Source organism: Chiloscyllium punctatum, chromosome 9, assembly GCF_047496795.1.
Source record: "Chiloscyllium punctatum isolate Juve2018m chromosome 9, sChiPun1.3, whole genome shotgun sequence".
Classification (NCBI taxonomy): Eukaryota; Metazoa; Chordata; class Chondrichthyes; order Orectolobiformes; family Hemiscylliidae; genus Chiloscyllium; species Chiloscyllium punctatum.
Window position 1 is genome coordinate 4541474 of NC_092747.1, and position 21478 is coordinate 4562951.

Sequence of the window (21478 nt, forward strand, 5' to 3'; positions counted from 1 at the left end):
TGGGTCAAAATCCTAGAATACTCTCTCTGACAGTATTGTTCGAGCAGGCAACTCACGACCACCACTTCAAGGGTAACTATCAGCAGGTAGTAAATACTGGCCCAGCCAAAGATGCCTATATCCTCCATCCATGGGCCAATTAGAAAATCTTCTAGGAGAAAGTGAGGACTGCAGATGCTGGAGATCAGAGCTGAAAATGTGTTGCTGGAAAAGCACAGCAGGTCAGGCAGCATCCAAGGAGCAGGAGAATAGACGTTTCGGGCACTAGCCCTTCTTCAGCCCTTCCTGAAGAAGGGCTCATGCCCGAAACGTCGATTCTCCTGCTCCTTGGATGCTGCCTGACCTGCGCTTTTCCAGCAACACATTTTCAGTCAATTAGAAAATATCAATTTCAACCAAAGTCTCATTGGTGGAGCAGACTTGATGGGCCAAATGGCCTACTGCTTCTACATTTTATGGTCTTGTGAGCATGCTCAATCTTTTTAAAAAATAAATGGTTACTTTTTGATTTCTGTTTACCATCTGCCTTGTTTTCTTGGTTACTTTGTTCCCTCTTGCCGTCCCCCCCCCCCCTCAAACCCTCACTCACTGAGCGTCTGGAAGAGAGAAAGAACAAGCAGGAGAGATGGTTTGATGGCAATTGAAGATTTGGGGAAAGTGTGAGTGGAACAGTCAGAGGAAAGGACAGGGCATGCAAAGCAGTTGGGGTGGGGAAAGGGGCAAGCAGGTTGAGTAGAGGGGAGTGGGTGGTGTGGAGAGTCAGGTCGAAGGTTCGTGAGGAGATAAATTGTGTGTTGTAAGATGAATTTTGGACAGCTTGGATTCATGACAATGAATAGATTTTAAATGTAAAAATTTTACAAGTCAGAAATATAACTCCCCTTGATTATCTGGCCTCTTCCGAGAAAGTGATTTTTATGTAGCTCTCTGAGGAGCTAAGAGAGGGATAGCAGTGCTGAGAGGGCTGCACTGTTGGAGCTGCTGTCCTTCAGATGAGCTTTACGCAGTAATGACTGGAATTTAAGATCTATTGGAAGGGAAATGGAGCTCTCTGGTGTCCTGGTCAACATTCAACAAACAACACTCTGAAAACTGATCATCACATCAATTACCTCATTGATGTTTGTGGGAGCCTGTTATGTGGAAACTGGTAGCTGTGTTTCCTATTTTTCTTAAAATGACAACTTTTCAAAACTACTGCACCGGCTGTGAAGCACTTCAGAAAATCCTAAGGTTGTGCAATATGCTATATGAAGCAAGTCTTTCTTCCTTGTCAGTACAAGGCTAAAGCAAGTTGATTACTCATAAAGCCACTGGAGCAGTTTGTTTTTAAATAGAAGGTGGTAGGCATAGCTTGAAGCCATTTCATAAATTAGATAGCCACCAGGATTGTGAATTGTACGGTTCTGGCATCCATAATTTTCAAAGAAAGCAGTAGCCATTAGCAATCTGAGTTGTATAATTTGGATCAGATTTGAAGCCTAGTTTCGTTCAACAGGATCTAACAGATGTTTGTGTCAAAAGTATTTTTGGGCAAACACTGTTCTGCACCGAGGCACGGAGTGTTCGCTGTTTAAAGAATTAAAATGCCAAATGCATGCTCTGATTGAGCATCTCTTTTGCTCCTCCCCCATGTCACATGACCTGATTCACTCTGCTTTTAAAATTTAACTCTATTTAAACACATTTGCTGTATATGCAAATCAACTGCAGCGCTATGATGCTGATTTTCCTTTTGTCTAAAGCTGTTGATTTGTGGCAGATTGAGTGACACCTGAGTATTGTTCATCTTCCAGTCTGAATGGGGTCTGTGTGTATTGATAAATTCAAGGTGCAATGCAAATTCACCTTTCTTTTGAAAACAAAAGATGGTGCACTTAACCAAAGAGACTGTTGCAATGGTTTTTGTTGAGGGTCATCCTGAGCACCTCTGTGATGCAGGACTCTATGCTGTATGGGCTGTTCCTGGGATGCACTCAGATACTGACGTTGATTGTACTTGGAAGACCATCAACTTGGTGAAAGAAGCTCTTTGGTCTGCCCACAATGTTTGGTCTCAGAGTAAAAGGTTGACCTTGACAAGTGTTGCAGACTGGTGCATTCCAAGGTCCAGATCTGTGTGCTAAGGGACACACTAAAGCTTGGGCAATTGCTGCCAAGGCGCAATACGGAAAGACCACCGTCTAAGGTTTTTCTGCCGAAGTATAATGGGGGTCCTTTCAGTTATCAGACCCTGTTGTTCCCTCGCTGTATATCAGTTCAAACCTGCATGAGGAAGAAATGCCTTTGTTTTTTGCAATTAGAGGGAACGTAAAATTCCAATATTTGTTTTTCCTTGATTTGCAAAGACCATACAGTACTTGCGTTTTTATGAATAATGTATATTTTTGCAATTAAAGAAAGAGACTGTCACTCCTCTCCTTTTGGAATGTGCCTTTGCGCAGAAGGTCCTGAGCAGCACTTGGGACTTTCTGTGCAAAGGCATATTCCAAAAGGAGAGGAGTGACAGTCTCTTGTGCCTAATTGCTGGTTACCTGAGATGCATGACGAGAAACATCGGTTAGTCCTTCAGGCACATCATCTCAGTGAAAGGCCCGCTTTGACTGCCAGAATCATTTTGATCTTTGGTTCTCAGACCCTATCGGGGCATTAATATGAACATAAGTTGAAAATGCTTTATATTTGTGCATCTTTGGAGAACCTGTGAGGAGTGTAGCATTCCAATTTTTTGTTTGGATTTTTTGTCTGCAAAGTCTGTATAGATGTAAATTAGAACCTTTTGTATGCATTTATAGATGATTTTCATGAATAAAGTATATCTTGAAATAAAAAAGTTAAGCTTGTGCTCTTCACCTGACAGCATTTGAGACAGGAATAACTATTCCATCTAGGGGTTTTCAGATTGACTTACTGTTTCCTCCCACAACTTCCCTTTCAAATTCATGTTCATAGAGTTAGCAGTAATGCTCAATGTCATGAACACATTAACAGGATGAGGCCTCCAGCTGTTTACGTTATCTGTCAGACCATAGCTTAACTCTTTGTTAACTCCATCCAACTGCCTTTGTCCTATAATCATAATACCCTTTCCGACCAAAAATCTGTTGACCTTTAATTATTTTATGGGATGTGCTCATTACTGGCAAGTTGCCTATTGCCTTTAAGAAGGTAGGGGTGAGCTGTCATCTTAAACCATTGCAGCCGGCTGCTTTCTGTGGCACTTGGGTATGCGGGCTGTTGCAGGAGGCAGCTAAGAGTAAAGTATGTTGCTGTGGGTCTGTTGTGATATGTGGTCCAGGCAGGTATGACCAGGATGAGATTTCCTTCCCTAAACTGCACTAAGCTAGATGGGTTTTTATGGCAATTTAATAGTTTCATGGGACCATTACAGAGTCCAACCTTGTATTCCTGATTTATTATTTCATTTTAGTATGATTTCATGGTATGATTTGAACCTTTCTGGCCTGGGTATTAGTTTGAGTCTCTGGTTTACTAGTTCAGTTATATTACCACTATACCACTATCTGCCCTGCATAGCTATTTTGGGGTCTTGGATGACTTAGTGGAGGCCAGTCTTCTGTTCTGTATGCTCCATTCCACCTAACGTAATGTGTTTACTCAAACAATTGGAGGAACTCCGACGCATGTCTTTCAGTGGATGCATTCTGGCACTTTGCACTGCTGCTTAACTTGAGTGGAACTGGATTATTTTTATTTGAACTTTGATTTTCAACAGTGCAGCTGTTCAGGCTGAGTATTTATATGGTTCAAATAGGACTCTAAGACGTTGACTTAACAGCATTGCGTAAGTGGATTGAGCAAGCTGCAGGAACCTTGATGGTCATCTTCACCTCCTGGTTAGTAGGCTGAAATTGAACATTGACAAGGTCGCTGAGTTTATGTTGGCCTTTAACGAATAGGACACCATTCAGTCCTATAGCCTATCCTGCTGTTGTTTGATAGTTGCTTATCTATATTCTAACTCTAGTTTTCTTTCTTGGGCTTGTTTTCCTTACAAATCTAGAATCCTCAGCCTCAACAGCATTATAAGGAGGAGAGTTCCAGATGCTCTGTCCTTATGTGTGGAGAAGTGCTTTCTAACTGAATTCCTTAGTGGCCTGACTCTAATATTAAGGTTATTGCTGGGGACAAAACATGTTCTTAAAGCTTTTGTCTTACACTCATCAGTCAAAGCTTTGACAAAATCTCTCTTCTTTTTTCAGCAATACTCAGTCTGTACTGCCAAATCACAATTAATATTACTGTTTTTCCCTGTCTTTGTTTACTCCACACAACAGTAGCTACCTTCTTAATTGATTTTCAACAGAATACAAAGTCTCTGCAAACTTTCTTCATAATTGAGTGTTTTGAGCCCCAGTGTAAATACAGTGAATCTACGATGCATTTCCTTGAAGATTAACATAACCAGATTCCAAACTGTGACTAAACCCCTTGGACTTCAGGAGAGTACTGTGTACATTTGCTTTTGGGAGACTGAAAATATATGAGGCATTCTTCATGGATTGTTTCTATATGATAAGGCATTAACTTGACTAAAAGAATTTCCTCTTGTAGTAATAAAAATACTAACAGTTGCATTCATACAGCATCTGTTAACCATCTTGCTGTCTCAAATCCTGATGTGGTTTTTCCACAATTCTTGGTTTTAATTCTTTCATCACGGGATGTGGGTGTCAGTGGCTAGGCCAGCATTTATTGCCCAGAGGGCAGTTAAGAATCAAACCCGTGGCTGTGGGTCTGGAGTCACAGGTAAACCGACAGGAGCAGCAGTTCCTTCCTTGAATAGGCATTCGCAAACCAGTGGGTGTTTCAAACAATTGGCAACAGTTTCATGGTCATCGTTAGACTTAGATTCCATATCTGCCATGAGATATCCACTTGGAATTTGAACTCAAGTTCCAAGAACATTACCTGAGTCTCTGGATCACCTCACCTGCTGGGAGCACTTAGAAACATTCTTTGTTTTAATCATGGAATCACAGAGTCCTACAACATAGAAATGGATCCTTTCGTCCAACTCATCCATGCCAACCAAATTTTCCAAATTAAACTTGTGCTACTTGCCTGCATTTGGCCTATATCCCTCTAAACATTCCCTATTCTTGTACTGTCCAAATGTCTTTTAAATGATTAACTGTACCTGCACCTACCACTTGCTCTGGTGGTTTTGTTCCATACGCAATTCACCCTCTGAAAAAGTTGGCCCTCGGATCTTTTAAAAACTTCTCTCTCCTTAAAGTTATGCCTTTCAGTTTTGAATTCCCCTGCCCTAGAGAAAAGATCTTTGCTATTTACCTTATCTATGCCCCTCATGATTTCATAAACCTTATCAGGTCACTCCTCAATCTCCTGTGCTCCAGTGAAAAAAAGTTTCAGCCTGTCCATCCTCTCCTGATAGCTCAAACTCTTCAGTCCCAGTAACGTCCTTGTAAATCTTTTCTGCAACCTCTCTGATTTAATAATGTCCTTCCTACAGCAGGGAGACTAGAACTGTACTGAATAACAATTTGTGCATAGCAAGCTTCCACAAACAGCAATATGATATAATGTTGATCCTCCTGATAATGAGCAATCATGTTTGCACAAGCTACGGTAATTAATTGTTGGGTGAGCAGGATTCATGTCAATGAGTTGAAGCCTAGTTGTGTTTGGTGCTGTGCTGACCTGTCTTGCCTGTATTTGTCAGAGACCCATCAGATGGAGATGCCTGGTTTATGAGGAATATTTGATTCCTTCTTTCCATTTAGACTTTTCCGTTATTCCAGAAGTTGAAAAAGCACTTGAGGCCACAAAAGACGTGTAAAATCCAGCTAGGTAAAGGGCTACAGAATAAAAAGCAATGTAAAGAAATCTGTTGCAAATCCTACTACTATAATTAAACCTTTAGCAATAATTGTGTATTTCTGCTAATTGTTACACCAGTGAAAACAGTTGTCTCTTTTGAAATGCAGTCTTTTATTTTCCTGTCTAGTCTGTCTAAAATAAGACTTGCATTTATTTAGTGTATCTTTTCAACTTCAGACTGCCCAAAATGCTGTGTGACCATTGCAATATTTTTGAAATGCATCCATTGTTGCATTGTGGACTAGTGTTGCATGTGGTAATACTTAACAGCTGGAGAGGAAGTATCTGTAGCTGCAGCAAAATTTTGATGACTTGAAATAACACGTTCCCCTTTCCCTCTTATTGTAGCTAAATACACAACTGCCATCTCACAGCATCAGTATCTACTTGTATAGGACTTTTTTAAAAAAACTCATCTGTGGGATGTGAGCATCATTGGCTAGGCCAGCATTTATTTCTTATTTCTAATCCCCAGAAGGCAATTAACAGTCAACCACCTTGCAGTGGTATAGTGTCACTCATAAATGGACCATACTGAATAAAGATGACAGATTATCTTCCCTACAGGACATTAGTGAAACAGATGGGTTTTTACACTGGTTTCATGTTTGTCATTAGGCTAGTTTTCTATTGTAGATTTTCCTGAATTCGAATTTTATCATCTGCCGTGGTTGAGTTGAAACCTGTGTCCTCAGAATTTGCTTGGGTTTCTGGTTTCGTAGTGAAGCAAACAATAGCTGGGAAGCTTTGACTGGCTAGATAAGGAGCAGCAATGTGTATGGTATATCATTGGATAAGATTGCGAGGGGTTCTGTAGCCCATGGATCAGAGGCTGAAAAATATTTTAAAAGAAATTGCTGTTGGTGGAGTGGAAACCGCTCTGATTAAACTTCAGTCGCAGCAGAGGCTGCCCTCCATCCCCACAGCTTCATCGTTGCTTGAAAATATATTTTCCACCCTCCACTCCCATCACTACTTCAGCATTGGGCTGCTGGTGGTGGTCACCTGCTTTTAGCTGATGGGCTTCCCCATGAGGCTGGGGAGCTGAACTTCTGGTAAAACACCAATGGCCTTGACAAAATTATCCTTAATAATGCCTTTGCAGATTTCCATTTCCATATGTCAGGAAGCCTTTTAAGTTCCATTCCCGACTTGGCAAGATGGCAGTGATTCTATAGAACTGCTGTGGACAGCTCTGCCTAACATACTAGTGTTTTTTGCCATCCCTGGCCAAATTATGTGGTGGAATTATTAGTTTAAAACCTTACAGAAAACACATTTGTTAATATTTGGAAGTGGGAAGGATGCCAAAGAGAAAAGGAACAAGCAAACAGCAGCAGGGAGGACACTCCCCTGCAGCACCTACAGCACAGAGACTGCAGCAGCAGCCTCTCTTGACCCCTCCTGGGGACCTGACAGACTCTCAGGAATTGGCTGTGGCGATGGAGGGACTTAGCTTGAAAGTTTGGGGCTGTGATTGAGGAGATCCGTGGGGAGATTCGTGCCCAGGTCCAACCTATTGCATCCATGCTGCAGAAGCATGAGCAGGAGATCCATGGCCTCTGGGAGCGGCTGGCGGAGGTGGAGGGTCGAGCTAAGGCCTCGCAAGCTGCAATGGAGTGCTCATCCAGTCAAATCCAGGTGCGGGCCTTGCGAGGCCATATCGACGACCTCGAAAATCGAGAGCGGAGAATAAATCTCGGAATTGTTGGGCTCCTGGAAGGTGAGCAGCCAGTGAGCTTCTTTGAAAACAGGCTGCCGAAGTTTTTGGGCCTTTACATCCAGTCCAGCAGGCTACAGATTGAAAGGGTTTATCGGGTTACAGTGCACAGGTAAGGGCTGGTGCAGCACCCCCGGTCCTAGTGCACTTCCACTCATAAGGGCAAGCAAAACGTCATAGAAGCTTTCAGATCCCTGGGAAAAGATCTGCAGGCATTGCTATACAAGGGGTCAAAAATCATGTTTTTCCAGGATTTCTCTGCAGCTGTAATTCGAAAGAGGAATCCCTTCGATGAAGTTAAAAAGAGGCTGAGGAGCCTGGGCATCCGGCACTCCATGAGCTACCCCACAGTGCTCCACTTCAGCCACGAGGACTCAGTTTGTAAAATTGACTCAGCGGATAAAGCTAAGAACTTTGTAGACACTTTAAAATAGACGGATTGGCCTGAAGAATATGGTTTAATGTTTGTTCTCTTTTCTATCTTTCCCCATGTTTTCCCTTCCTTTTTTTTAAACTCCTTTCTTTCTCCCTAATAATTTCCTTTTTGGAAAGAGGGGAAAAGATCTTGGAATAAGTTCCTTTTTTTTAATAACTGGATTTTCTGATGAGAAATTTTATGGATGTTCTTTGTTATCTCTCCCCTTTTGTTTTGTTTGTTCTGTTTCTCTTTTAGTCACAAGTAGGGGTGACATGAAGCCAAGGGTGGGTGGAATGCTTGTCCTGACTTGGTCTTTTTTCTGTTGATTTAAGGATCCTCTCCTTGGTTTTTTTTCTGGCCTAAGGCTGGGGCACAGTCCTGGTTTGAAGGAACTGTGAAGGAGGGGATGGGTAGGGTGAGTGCCCCCTATGGGCAGGGCGAAGAGTCTTCCATTCAAGGTTTTATAGTTGCTTTTTATTTTGTAGTTTTTTGGTAGTAATAGTTGTTTATAGTTATGACAGTAGTTTTTGTATATATAGTTCCTCAAATCTGAGTCTTTATTTACTTATGCTCGGCGCTTTGTAAGCAGGGTTCTCCCTCCCAAGGGGTTCAAGGGTCTCTGAAAGGGGATAAGTGTCTTATTAAATGGTGCACCTGGAACATTAAGGGAAGTCATTTGCCTGTTAAAAGGAAAAAAAGTGCTTTCTAGTCTTAAGAGGGAAAGGGTTGATATCGCTTTGTTGCAGGAAATCCATTTTGCTGATGGGGGACACCTGAAATTACAACAGGGGAGTTATGACCGGGTATTCTTTTCATCCTTTACTACTAAAAGTAGGGGTGTTGCGGTATTTATCCAGAAAAACCTTCGGTTCATATGATTAGAGCAGGTGAAAGATGAGAATGGACGGCTTGTGATACTTAAAGCCCTGATACATGTGGAGGAATATGGCATTTTAAATGTCTACTGTCCTCCAGTGCATCCCCTCAAATTTCTGATTCGTGCTTTCTCTAAGTTGAGTGTTTTTGGAACACGGCAGATTATTATTGCAGGGAGGGATTTTAATTGTCTTTTGGATCTGACAGTGGACAGGATGCCTTGTGGGCCCCCAACTATTTCTTTGCAGGCCAAGTAGGTGGTTGACTTATGCAAGGAGTTGGGTTGGTGGATATTTGGAAATGTCTTCATCCCACCAGCAGGGACTTCACCTTTTTTTTCAAACCCACATAAATGTCACACAAGGATTGACCTCTTTCTGGCTCCCTTGGCCCTTCTGGATTCGATTATGGGTTGTAAAATTGGGAATATAGCTATCTCTGATCATGCAGCAGTGTATTTGGAGGTTAAGGCAAAGAGTGAGGGGCTAAGTTGGCGGCACTGGCATTTGGACCCTTTTCTCCTTAAGGATTCCAAATTTGTGGAATACTTTTTGAAGGAGTTTCAGGAATTCTTAACTATCAACTCGGGCACGGCTAGTAGTCCATCTATGCAATGTGAGACTGCTAAGGCCTTTGCTAGGGGATTAGCTATTTCCTATTCGGCTAGTCGGAAGTGACAGAAGGAGGAACAGCAACGTCTACTTGAGATGTGGTTGAAAGCCTCCGAGGCGGCACATTTTGTGCGGCCTTCAGTGACTAAGCTACAGCGGATCATGGCTCTCTGGGCTGTCTTGAATTCAATACTGAAACAAAACGCAGAGAAAGAACTTGCTTTTGCTAGACAAAGGCTGTTCGAATATGGGGATAGGCCAGGGAAATATTTAGCGTACCTGACTAGGAAAAAACATGCTCCCCAATCCATTACTGACATTAGAGACGGCGCTGGGGTCCTTACGTACAATGCTAAAAAGATTAATGAGGCTTTTCAGAGCTTTTACTCTGAATTGTATCGGTCTGAAGGTTGCCAGGAGAGGAGGGCTAAAATGGAGACCTTTTTTAAGAACCTGGACCTCCCAGGGATAACCTTTGAACAGGCTTCTCTCCATAATGCCCCCTTGACAGTTCAGGAAATACAGGAGGCAGCTTGGAAACTTCAGAGTGGGAAAGCGCCTGGCCCTGATGGTCTTCCGGGTGAGTTTTATAAGGAGTTTATAGGGATTCTGACAGGGCTGATATTGAAGATGTACAATCACTCCGATATGCATGAATGCCTACCACCTTCTTTGAGAGAAGCTAATATTTCCCTAATTCTTAAGAAGGGGAATGTTCCTGAGTATTGTGCCTCATACAGGCCCATCTCTCTACTAAATTCAGATTTCAAGATTCTGTCCAAGATCCTGGTGCTGAGATTGGAAAGGGTGTTGCCCCATTTTATTAAAGAGGACCAGACAGGCTTTATAAGGGGCTATAGGTCCTCTAATAATATTAGAAGGTTGCTGAATATGGTCCAAGTTTGTCAGCAACAATCGATTCAGGGGTTGGTGATTTCCTTAGATGCAGAGAAAGCATTTGACCGGGTGGAATGGCCATATCTTTTTTATGTCTTAGAACAGTTCGGGTTGGGTGGAGTCTTGCTAGGTGGGTAGAGGTTTCATATCACCATCCCCTGGCCATGGTCGTCACCAATGGGGTGAAGTCTGGGAATTTTAGGATTGGTAGGGGTAGTCGGCAAGGCTGCCCCCTTTCACCGCTGTTGTTTATGTTGGTGACAGAGCCGCTGGCAGAGGCCATTCGTCAGAACGTCCACATAACCGCTCCGGAAGTGGGATCGAGGGCACACAAGTTTACACTGTATGTGTATGATGTCCTTCTGTTTTTATCAAACCCGATGACTTCCATACCCCATTTGATACAATGTATCAATTAATTTGGGGCTATTTCAGGATATAAGATTAACTTTGCAAAATCGGAAGCTATGCCTTTGGGGAACCTTAAGGATGTACCAGAAGTTGAAGGTGGCCCTAAGTTCCCTTTTAAGTGGTCACGGGCAGGGTTCTGATACCTAGGCATTTTTATTAGCCCCAAGTTTGATCTGTTATTTCGGACTAACTTTGCTCATTTGCTCGACAATATTAGGCGAGATCTCCAGAAATGGGAGGCTCTTCCAATTTCATGGCTGGACTGAATATCTCTCATTAAGATGAATGTTCTTCCTCTTTTGCTTTATCCTATGTGTATGCTCCCTATAATGTTTCCCAGGTTAACGCTGCAGAAGCTTATGGGGTGGCTTGGTTCCTTTGTCTGGCATCGTGGGCGGCCCCTCATCAAACTTACTAAATTACAGTTGCCTCATGGAGGGGGAGGAGTTGATTTCCCAGGCATCAGGAGTTACCAATTGTGTTCCCTGTTGTCCTTTGTCTGTGATTGGGTAGGTAACGATCCAAACTCAATACGGCTGGATATCGAGGCCTCCCAGACAAAGTGGCTTTTTACTAACCTGTTGTTCATGGGTAAGATGAGGACAGTTATGGACCATTGCTGGAACCCCATTGCCATTAGTACAATCAAGGCATGGATGGCGATGCGTCAGAGTGAGGGTTGTTTATCCAAGACTTTGCCACTTACACCTACAGTTGGCATGTCAGGGTTTCGACCAGGGATGATGGACTCAGGGTTCAAACTATGGGCAGCAAGAGGAGTTTCTAGTTTGGGAGACTTGTTTTAGAGGGGGGGGTGTCATGATGTCTTTTGAGCATCTGAGCCGCAAATACGGGTGGCCCAGCAGAGATCTTTTCTGTTTTTTTCAGGTTAGGGATTTCATCCAGAAGAAGACTACACTTCTCACCTAAGCCCTATAAGCCCGATACAGAGAGGTTGTTGCTACGTTCCACAAGCACCCTTTCAGTTAGTGTCCTGGGTGGCAGGGCCTGGCAGGATATTAACCGGTTATGTGAGGTCTGGGAGGATGACCTGGGAGTAGAGATCTCTTCTGAAACATGGGAAAACATATGGGAGAATGCTCAAAAGATCTCAATCTGTAATAGGAAATGCGCTACGCAGTTAAAAGTTCTGCACAGGGCTCATCTGGCACCAGACTGTCTGGCGAAGTTTAAAAAAGGGGCATCTTCAATGTGCCCCAAATGTAAAATAAATGTAGGTACTCTTAACCATTGCTTCTGGACATGCCTCAGGCTCAGTGTTTATTGGAGCACTGGCGGGAGAGATAGGGAGGGTATTGAGAACTGAAGTCAAAGTAGACCTCTCCTCTTAGGTCTACAGAATTTACCATCTTTAGATGGGCATGGGAAGAAACTATTTAATATTCTTGCATACTGTGCACGGAAGAATATTCTGATGAATTGGTGTCTGAAAACCCGCCGGGCTTGCTGGGATGGCAGAAATTAATTATGGAGCACATTCCCTTGGACTTTTTTACAAACATGGTGCACCACACAACAGACCATTTTTATAAGACATGGCAGCCCTACTAGAGTTATTTGGATATAGATTTCAGTTATTTTAATTAGGGCATTTGTTTAACCAGGATGATTAGATTTGTCAAGACCTAGGCCCTGGAGGGGGTCTCCCGAGTTAATACGGATACATCTGCAATGCTCCCGTTCCTTTGTTTGGGAGCTTTGCGCTGAGCATAGCTGTTCTGTATTTTGTGTTTTTGTTTTGCTTTTCTTTCTTTCTTCTTTTGGTGTTGCTTTTGCACAGTGTTAGGCTTTGCTTTGTATTATAGGGTAGGTTAGTAGTTATATTGTAATTTGTGTTTTTTTTCTTTTTATTATACCGATATTTGTTACTGATGTTTTCCAATAATTTTACATGTTTGTAAAGTTTTAAAAATTTGCTAATATATTTACAAAAAAAGTTTCCATTCCAATTGTGGTAGAGCATGGAGTCACAGAGCCAAACTCTGCATTCTTTCATATATGCACAAGGTTTGAACAAAGCAGTGGAGGATTGAGACACTTGAATTGATGCAGCTTTCTTCAATTTCTCCTCATGCAGTCTGGAAATATTCTATCCAACACCTCTGTATATGGCTTGGTGCTATATGCTGCTTTTTAATACAATTGTGATGTGCATTTCAATACAAGATTATGGTTGTGTGAGACTAACAGATCTACAAAATAGATTATGCAGAGCAAGAAATATAATTTACAATGAAGTGAGAAGGGGTGATGCTGTATCTGGCCCTACGAAATGAGGCAGGCGAAGTGGAGAACATCAGTGTGGGGGAGTATTTGGGAAATAGCAATCATATAAATTCATGTTCACTGTTAGTTGGAAAGGTTTAAAAATTAATCCATGACTAAGATCCCAGACTAGAAAAGTACCAGGTTTTAGGGGTCTAAAAGTTGAACTGGAGCATTGACAGTTGATTGGAAGTGCATTTTGGTCGATAAAACAGGGAATGAAAAATGGGAGAATTTCGAAGGAGAGATGAATAGGTGTGTACCCATGCGAAACAGAAGAATAATCGCCATATATATTAATGTACAGTTTAGAATTTTGAGATATATTTTATTTATTTGATTTATCCAATATTTAAATATCATTTTATTCGATGCTACATTGCAGGTTATAGTCTGTTTTGCTTATGCCTTTGAGTTACTTTTATTATTTCAAGTTTTGTCAGCACAATTACTGGATGTTGAATGGTCACAATAACAATCAAGAAAGATTCTGTAATAGTACAGAAGAGATAGGAAAATTTCAAATTCGTAATCTTACTCCATGTAAAGCATTCTGAACAGTCAAATCCACGTAAGAGTCTATCTTAGAAGGCAGATTGAAAATGTAAATGATTTGCTGCACTTCTCCCTGTCTTTTCCTCTTTCTCTAGTGTAACGTTGCTGTGGCTTTAAGAAGTGTGCTTAATTTGGTTTCCTTGAGAGAGAGAGATTGGGGTAACAGGAGCCAAGTAGTCTGAGAAAATAAGTAACTTGTGAGGCTTGGGGAATTAAAAAATTGAAACGATAGAAGCGGCCCAAGTGGGTGTGGATCAGCACTCCGATACAGGATTTTTTGGTTGCTTTCAGCCATTGTCACTGGGATCTGAACAGGGTTGGAAGGCAGTGAATCTCTTCCAGTTGCTATTCTCCCTCTCTTGCACGTTTTCTCCCTCTCTGGTGCGTGCTCTCTTTCTCTCCCCTTTGGCATGTGCACCCCACCCCTCCCCAACTCAGCATGTGCCCTCTCACCCTCCCAGCCTCAGCAGACCCCTCCCCCCAATGTGCATCTTCTCACACCTTCCCCTTCCCGCTCAGCGTAAGCCTCCCCACCCCCCCCCCCCCACCCCCCCAATTCAAGCTGGTTCATTTGCATTTGAATTTTAGCAATTCCCAAAGTTTCTGATGGCATTTCCAACAATCATAAATGTTGAGCTGTTGTTACCTCACCTTTTTTGCACAGACAAAGGCAACCCTGACTCCAGCTGGTCTTTCAACTTCGAAAACCTTGCCCTGCTCACTTACTGTAAAACTCCCAAATTGACATTTTCCACCCTCAGGAAATTCCTACTGACTGAAAGAACCAATTTTACAAAAAGCACACTGTGTCTTAACAAGCGAATTCAACACCCGAAACAAAGGACACTAACACCGCATGCTGCCTTTGAGTCCAATAATCCTAAATCCACTCTTGAATTTTGATCCTGACAAGAGCCCTCGATTTGTAATGGACCAGAGCAGACCCCCTCAAATTATGTTAAAAAGGTAGCCTAGATCCAGAGTGAGAGATGGATGTTGCTGGCTGACCATCTTGAACTGTTGCAGTCCATGTGCTGTATGTAGACTTACAATGTCCTTAAGGAAGGGATTACAGGGTTTTGAACCAGTGACAGAGAAGGAATGGTGATATATTCCCCAGTCAGGATGGTCAGTGGCTTGGAGGGGAACCTGCAGAGGGTGGTGTCTCCATGCATCTAATGCCCTTGCCCTTCCAGATGGAGGTGGTTGTAAGTTTAGAGGGTGGTGTCTAAGTATCTTTGGTGAATTTCTGCAGTGCATCTTGTAGATAGTACACACAGCTGCTACTGAGCATTGCTTGTGGATGTGGTGGCAATCAAGTGGGCAGCTTTGTCCTGGATGTCAGACTTCTTGAGTGTTGTTGGAACTGTATCAATCCAGGCAGGTGGGGACTATTGCACCACACTCTGGATATGTGCCTTGTAAATGGTGGATAAGTTTTGGGAGACAGGTGGTGAGTTACTGGAGCAGAATTCCCAGTCTCTGACCTTCTCCCATAGCCACAGGTATATGTGGTGAGTCTGGTTCTGGTCAACAGTAACTCCCAGGATGTTGATAGGGCATTAAGCAATGATAATGCCATCAAACATCATTGATGTTGATGGTTATTAGCATCTGTGTAGCATTAATGCTGCTTGCCATTTGTCAGTCCAAGCCTGGATATTGTCCTGATATGTCAGACTGGATGTGTGGTTAGACAGGGAGCTATGCACTTGAGTGCTACATTGTTAGAGCTTATTGCCTTTTGCACAGGGTATGAAACCAATACCTGTTTATTGGTTTGTTAGTTTTAGACCTACATATTAACAGTGACTACACTTCAAAAATAGTTAATTGGCTGTAAACCGCTTTTAGATTTCGTATGGTTGTGTAAATTTCTTTCGAAATGCAAGTTTTAGCTCGAAAGAATGGGCTGAACACGTGACTGCGGGGATGGTGCAGGAGGGAGGGTTTCAGGTATATGGATAATTGGGGCTCATTCTGGGGAAGGTGGGACCTTGACAAACAGGATGATCTTCACTTGAACCAGAGGGGTGCTAATATCCTGAGTGGGATTTGCTGGTGCTATTTGGGTAGGTTTAAACTAGCTCAGCAGGGGGATGGGAACCGGAGGTGTAGTTGCAGTGCACAGGAGGATGAGAGTAGGGAGGACATGGACAGCATTTCACGGCTACAGAAATGTGCTGTGACAGCAAGCTGGTTTGAAGTGTGTCTACTTCAAGGCCAGGAGTATCTGGAATAAGGTAGGTGAGCTTGCAGCATGGGTAGGTACCTGGGACTTCAATGTTGTGGTCATTTCAGAGACATGGATGGAGCAGGGTCAAGAATGGATGTTGCAGGTTCCAGGGTTTAGATCTTTTATTAAGATTAATGCTGGTGGTAAAAGAAGGGGAGGTGTGGCTTTGTTAGTCAAGGACAGTATAATGGTGGCAGAAAGAACTTTTGATGGGAACTCATTACTGAGTTAGTATGAGCTGAGGTTAGAAACAGGAAAGGCGAGGTCACACTGCTGGGATTTTCTTTAAAGGCCTCTCAACGTTCCAGGGATGTGGAGGAGAGGATTGGCGAAATCGTTCTAGGTAGGAGTGACAGTTACAGGGTGGTCACTATAGGAGACTTTAACTTGCCCAGCATTGACTGGAAATGCTACGTCGGATGGATCAGTTTTTGTCTAATGTGTGCAGGAGGGTTTCCTGACACGGTATGTCGAAGGGCTGGCAAGAGGGGAGGCCACACAGGATCTGGTACTTGGTAATGAACAGGCCAGGTGTTTGATTTAGTGGCAGGTGAGCACTTTGGAGAGAGTGACAATAATTCGGTAACATTTAGTTTCATGATGGAAAGGGATAGGTACATACCACAGGGCATGAGTTACAGACGGGGAAGAACAATTATAATGCGACTAGGCAGGACTTAGGAGGCAGAGAATGGGGCAGCAAAATGTAGGGGATGGGAACAGTTGAAATATAGAGCTGGTTTAAGGAACAGATACTGCATGTCCTTGGTAGGTATGTTCCTGTCGGGCAGGGAGGAAGTGATCAGCTAAAGGAATCATTGTTTATTAAAGAAATTGTTTCTCTTGTTAAGCGGAAGAGGGAAGTTTATGTGACGTTGAGACAAGATGGTTCAGATGAGGCGATGGAGAGTTACAGATTAACTAGGAAGGATTTAAAGAGAGAGTTAAGAAGAGCAAGGAGGGGACATGAGAAGTCTTTAGCAGGTAGAATAAAGGAGAACCCTAAAACTTTCCTTAGGTATGTGAGGAATAAAAGGATGACTAGGGTAGGAATAGGGCCAGTCAGAGACAGAAGTGGGAAGTTGTGTGTGGACCTTGTGAAAATCAGAGAGGTACTAAATGAATATTTCTCATCTGTTTTCACTCAGGAGAAGGAGAATATTGTAAAGGAGAAGACTGAAATATAGGCTATTAGACTAGAAAGGATTGAGGTTAATAAAGAGGTGGTGTTATCAATTCTAGAATGTGTGAAAGTAAATAAGTCCCGCTGGGCTAGATGAGATTTATCCAAGGATTCTCTGGAAAGCTAGAGAGGAGTTGGTGGAGCCTTTGGCCTTGATCTTTGATTCATCATTGTCTATAGGTTTAGTACAAGAGGACTGGGGGATTGCAAATGTTGTGCCCTTGTTCAAGAAGGGCAGTAGAGATGACCCAGGTAATTATAGACCAGTGAGCCTTACTTCTGCTCTAGGAAAAGCTTTGGAAAGGATTATAAGAGATAAGATTTATAATCATCTAGCAAGCAGCAACTTGATTGGAGATAGTCAACATAATTTTGTCAAGGGCAGGTCGTGTCTCACAAACCTCATTGAGTTTTTTGAGAAGGTGACCAAGCATGTAGATGAGGGTAGGGCAGTTGATGTGGTGGTTAATGTGGTGTATATGGACTCTAGTAAAGCCTTTGATAAGGTTCCACATGGTAGGCTTTTGGAGAAAATGCGGAGGCATGGGACTGAGAGTTTGGATTAGAAACTGGCTTTCTGTAAGGAGGCAGCGAGTGGTGGTTCATGGAAAATATTCAGCCTGGAGTCCAGTTACTAGTGATGTGCCACAAAGATCTGTTTTGGGACACTGCTGTTTGTCATTTTGATAAATGACTTGGACGCAGGCATAGGTGGATGGGTTAGTAAGTTTGCAGATGAAACTAAAGTTGGAGGAATAGTGGACAGTTTGGAAGAATGTTACAGGTTCAGGAGGACTTGGAAAAACTACAGGATTGGGTGACAAATGGAGTTCAATCCAACTAAGTGTGAGGTGATTCACTTTGGGAAGAATAACAGGAAGGCAGAATACTGGGTCAATGGAAAAATTATTGGTAGTGTGGATGTTCAGAGGGATCTTGGTGTCCATGTGCATGGGCCCCTGAAAGTTGCCACCCAGGTTGATAGTGCTGTTAAGAAGGCATACGGTATGTTAGGTTTTATTGGTAGAAGGATTGAATTCCAGAGCTGTGATGTCATGCTGTAACTGTACAAAACGCTAGTGCGGCCTCAATTGGAATACTGTGTGCAGTTCTGGTCGCCCCATTACAGGAAGGATGTGGAAGCATTGGAAAAGGTTCAAAGGAGATTTACCAGGATGTTGCCTGGTCTCGAGGGAAGGTCTTATGAAGGAAAGGCTGAGACATTTGGGTTTGTTCTCATTGGAGAGAAGAAGGCTAAGAGGGGATTTAATAGAGACATAGAAGCTGATCAGAGGATTAGATGGGGTGTACAGTGAGAGTCTTTTTCCTAGGATGATGATGTCAGCTTGTACGAGGGGGCATAGCTGCAAACTGAGGGGTGATAGATTTAAGACAGATGTCAGAGGCAGGTTCTTTATTCAGAGAATGGTAAGGGTGTGGAATGCCCTGCCTGTCAATGTAGGTAACTCAGCCACATTAGGGGCATTTAAACAGTCCTTGAATAAGCACATGGATGATGATGGGATAGTGTTGGGGGATGGGCTTAGATTAGTTCGCAGGTTGGTGCAACATCGAGGTTCTGAGCTGTTATGTTCTATGTTAGTTACCGTTCTGCAGAGTTAGTGGACAGTTTTCTCCAGTGCAGGTTTATTTTTACCCCTCCAACAATGTCTTTCAAGTGGATTGTTTGGTAATTATTGCATTACCTTTTGTGGGAGCTTGCTATGCAAATTGGCTGCCATGTTTCTTACAGCGTAACTGCAACTAGACTTCAGTTTTGTTTAATTGGCTATGAACTGCTTTGAGAGTTAGTGAAAGACCCCATGTGAATGCAACTCTTAATTTGTTTCGACCATTTTCTCTTTTAAATCATTGTACTTTACTGCTGGCATTATGATACTGTCTCTTAATGTTCCAAGCCTTTCATCCTTCCCTATTCCTGCTGGAAGGAATATTTCATTGTGAATCTGACCCAGTTACAGCTAGTTTTCAACTACCATGGTGTTTTTCATGTATTTCGGTAAATGATTCTGGTTCCCCAGATTTATTTTCTCTAAACAGACACATTTCAAATCATGAAAGAACTTAAGTTTATGCAGTGTCTTCAATTTTGACTTTGGAAACCATTTTAGTACCTTTGACAGTTTATTATCATGTCCTAAAATCGAGTACAGTGAAATGTTTACAAAGTAGCCATTCTACCTTAGGTACAAAGACAAAGAGGTACAAAATCTTCGATACAAAGTAGAAAATTAATGAAATAAGGTAAAAATTAAACATTACAGTCCTTCTTAGTATCATGTCAAAAAAAACTGTCCTCCTTTAGCCATGAGTCCACAGAAGCTCCATGCTGGGCTTCCTCACGAGGGCTGGATCTCTTCTGTACAGTGCTCAGTCCCCTGGGTGCACGCTCCTCTGCGATGCTGCCTTACTGTTGACTGCGAGAGTCCAGTCTACTTTGCCAGACATCTTCCCACTAAATGTCATCCATGCTCTTTAGCCACCTTGCTGCAGATAGCCAGAATCCTGACTTGGTACAACACCGAGCCCCTAAGCTGCTTCCAAACTCCAGACTTTGAAGAAGGCTGTGGCAGCATTTGCATTAGCTGCCTTGTGCCAAATACCCACCCTTGGCCCACAGCCACTGCTGTCCCTGCTGCTTCCATGACTGAGCTTCCTCCAGAAGGTGAGGTGAAAAAAAACGAAAAACTGATTTAAAAAAAAAGATTTTTTTTTTAAAAAAGCAACAAAAGAGGTCAGAGCAGATAGGTTATGGCCCAAGACTGTTGTCATCTTGGAAGAAAAATCAGCAAAGTTGTCCCAGCCTAACATGTACCCATCTATACCTACTTTGTTTTCCACCTTTCAGCCAACTTGCAATTTATGATGCCAAGGGCCTATCAATCTCAAACATTTCTAATATCACTTTGTCAGCATAGTTCTTATTGCCTATATCTAATTGCTCTTAAGAGATAGTCAGTGAACTGCTATTTTGAAAGACTGCTGGGAAATTGCTAGCTTGTAAGGAAAGTTGAACCGCTGATGATGATGGAGCGATGGTGTCCATCTAAGCTATGATAATGTGTGATTTTAGAGAGGATTTGGCATCATTATGCAATGATTTATGAAAGAAGTGACAGGGAAGCAGGTTTTGTCATATTGGACTGCCCACAGCAAAACTGAGCTGTTGGGGAAATTTATTGTGTCCCTCAATTTGAAACTTGGTGAAAATATCCCTGCTATAAATAAGCAAATAACCAGGAACACAGAATTACAATTGTTACATGGTATAAGGAGGCCAATAGGCGCATTGTGTACTGATCCACAGCATGATACTGCAACTGTACTACCATTGAACTTGACCAACTTGCATTAAAAAAACAAATTAACGGATCTCTTTTTCTCTCCTAGGTATCAGAAGCATGTACATACTTACAGGATCTTACCTGATGAAGATGATTTTCTGGCAGTACAGGTGAGAGAAGGCAGACTGAGGCTGATTGCCACTTTAGTTCTGTGTTTCTGTGCTGTCAATAATGTAATGTTATTAGCCACACACGGCCAACTGGGAATCCAGATGTATCTAATTGAATTTCTTCATGAGTTGATGAGTCAGATTCTGTTGAACATGTGATCAGAGTATTCCATATTTGTATGGCATATGCATGCTATCTGTAACCCTTTTTATTGGTTTGTAAAGTACCAACATATGAAGCATGTTCTGTTTCACATGAATTAGATATGACCATTGTGTAAGAGAATTATAGGCAAACAACTTGATAGTCACCAATGGACAAAAGTTGGATTGGATTGAAAAAAAATCATGAATGGGATGTGGGTGTTGCTGGTTGGACCAGCATTTATTTTCCATCATTATATGCTGTTGAGAAGATGGTGGTGAATGTCCTTCTTGAATTACTGCAGTTTATTGGTGCAAGTTGACCTACAATGCTATTAGGGAAGAAGTTCCTAGATTTTGACCCAGTGGCAGTGAAAGAACAGATATCTTCCCAAATCAGGATGGTGGGTGACTTGGAGGGATATTTGCTAATGGTGATGTATCCATGAATCTAATGTTCGTGTCCTTCTAGGTAGTAGAAGTTGTAGATGGTGGCTGAAAGAGCATAACAAATATGATCAAGAGTAGACCATATGATCCTGGAGAAGGGCTGATGCCCAAAACGTCGATTCTCCTGTTCCTTGGATGCTGCCTGACCTGCGCTTTTCCAGCAACACATTTTCAGCTCTGATCTCCAGCATCTGCAGTCCTCACTTTCTCCTCCTAGACCATATGATCTGTTGAACCTGCTCCATCATTCAATCTGATCATGGCTGGACAAGAGCTCCACATTCCTGCTAACTCCTCATCCTGTGATTGCCTAAGAGACCAAATCTTTGACTACCTCAACATTGAATATAT

General features: G+C 42.5%; 1 protein-coding gene across 2 annotated transcripts in view; it reads left to right on the forward strand.

The window, feature by feature from the left end:
- The window catches only part of inppl1a (inositol polyphosphate phosphatase-like 1a), a 234108-nt gene that overhangs the window by 74845 nt on the left and 137785 nt on the right, over positions 1 to 21478 (forward strand). For both annotated transcript variants that reach the window (XM_072576755.1, XM_072576756.1), the window contains one exon: positions 20470 to 20533. In XM_072576755.1, coding sequence (XP_072432856.1) covers positions 20470 to 20533 — 64 coding nt within the window. The remainder of the gene's footprint in view (positions 1 to 20469; positions 20534 to 21478) is intronic.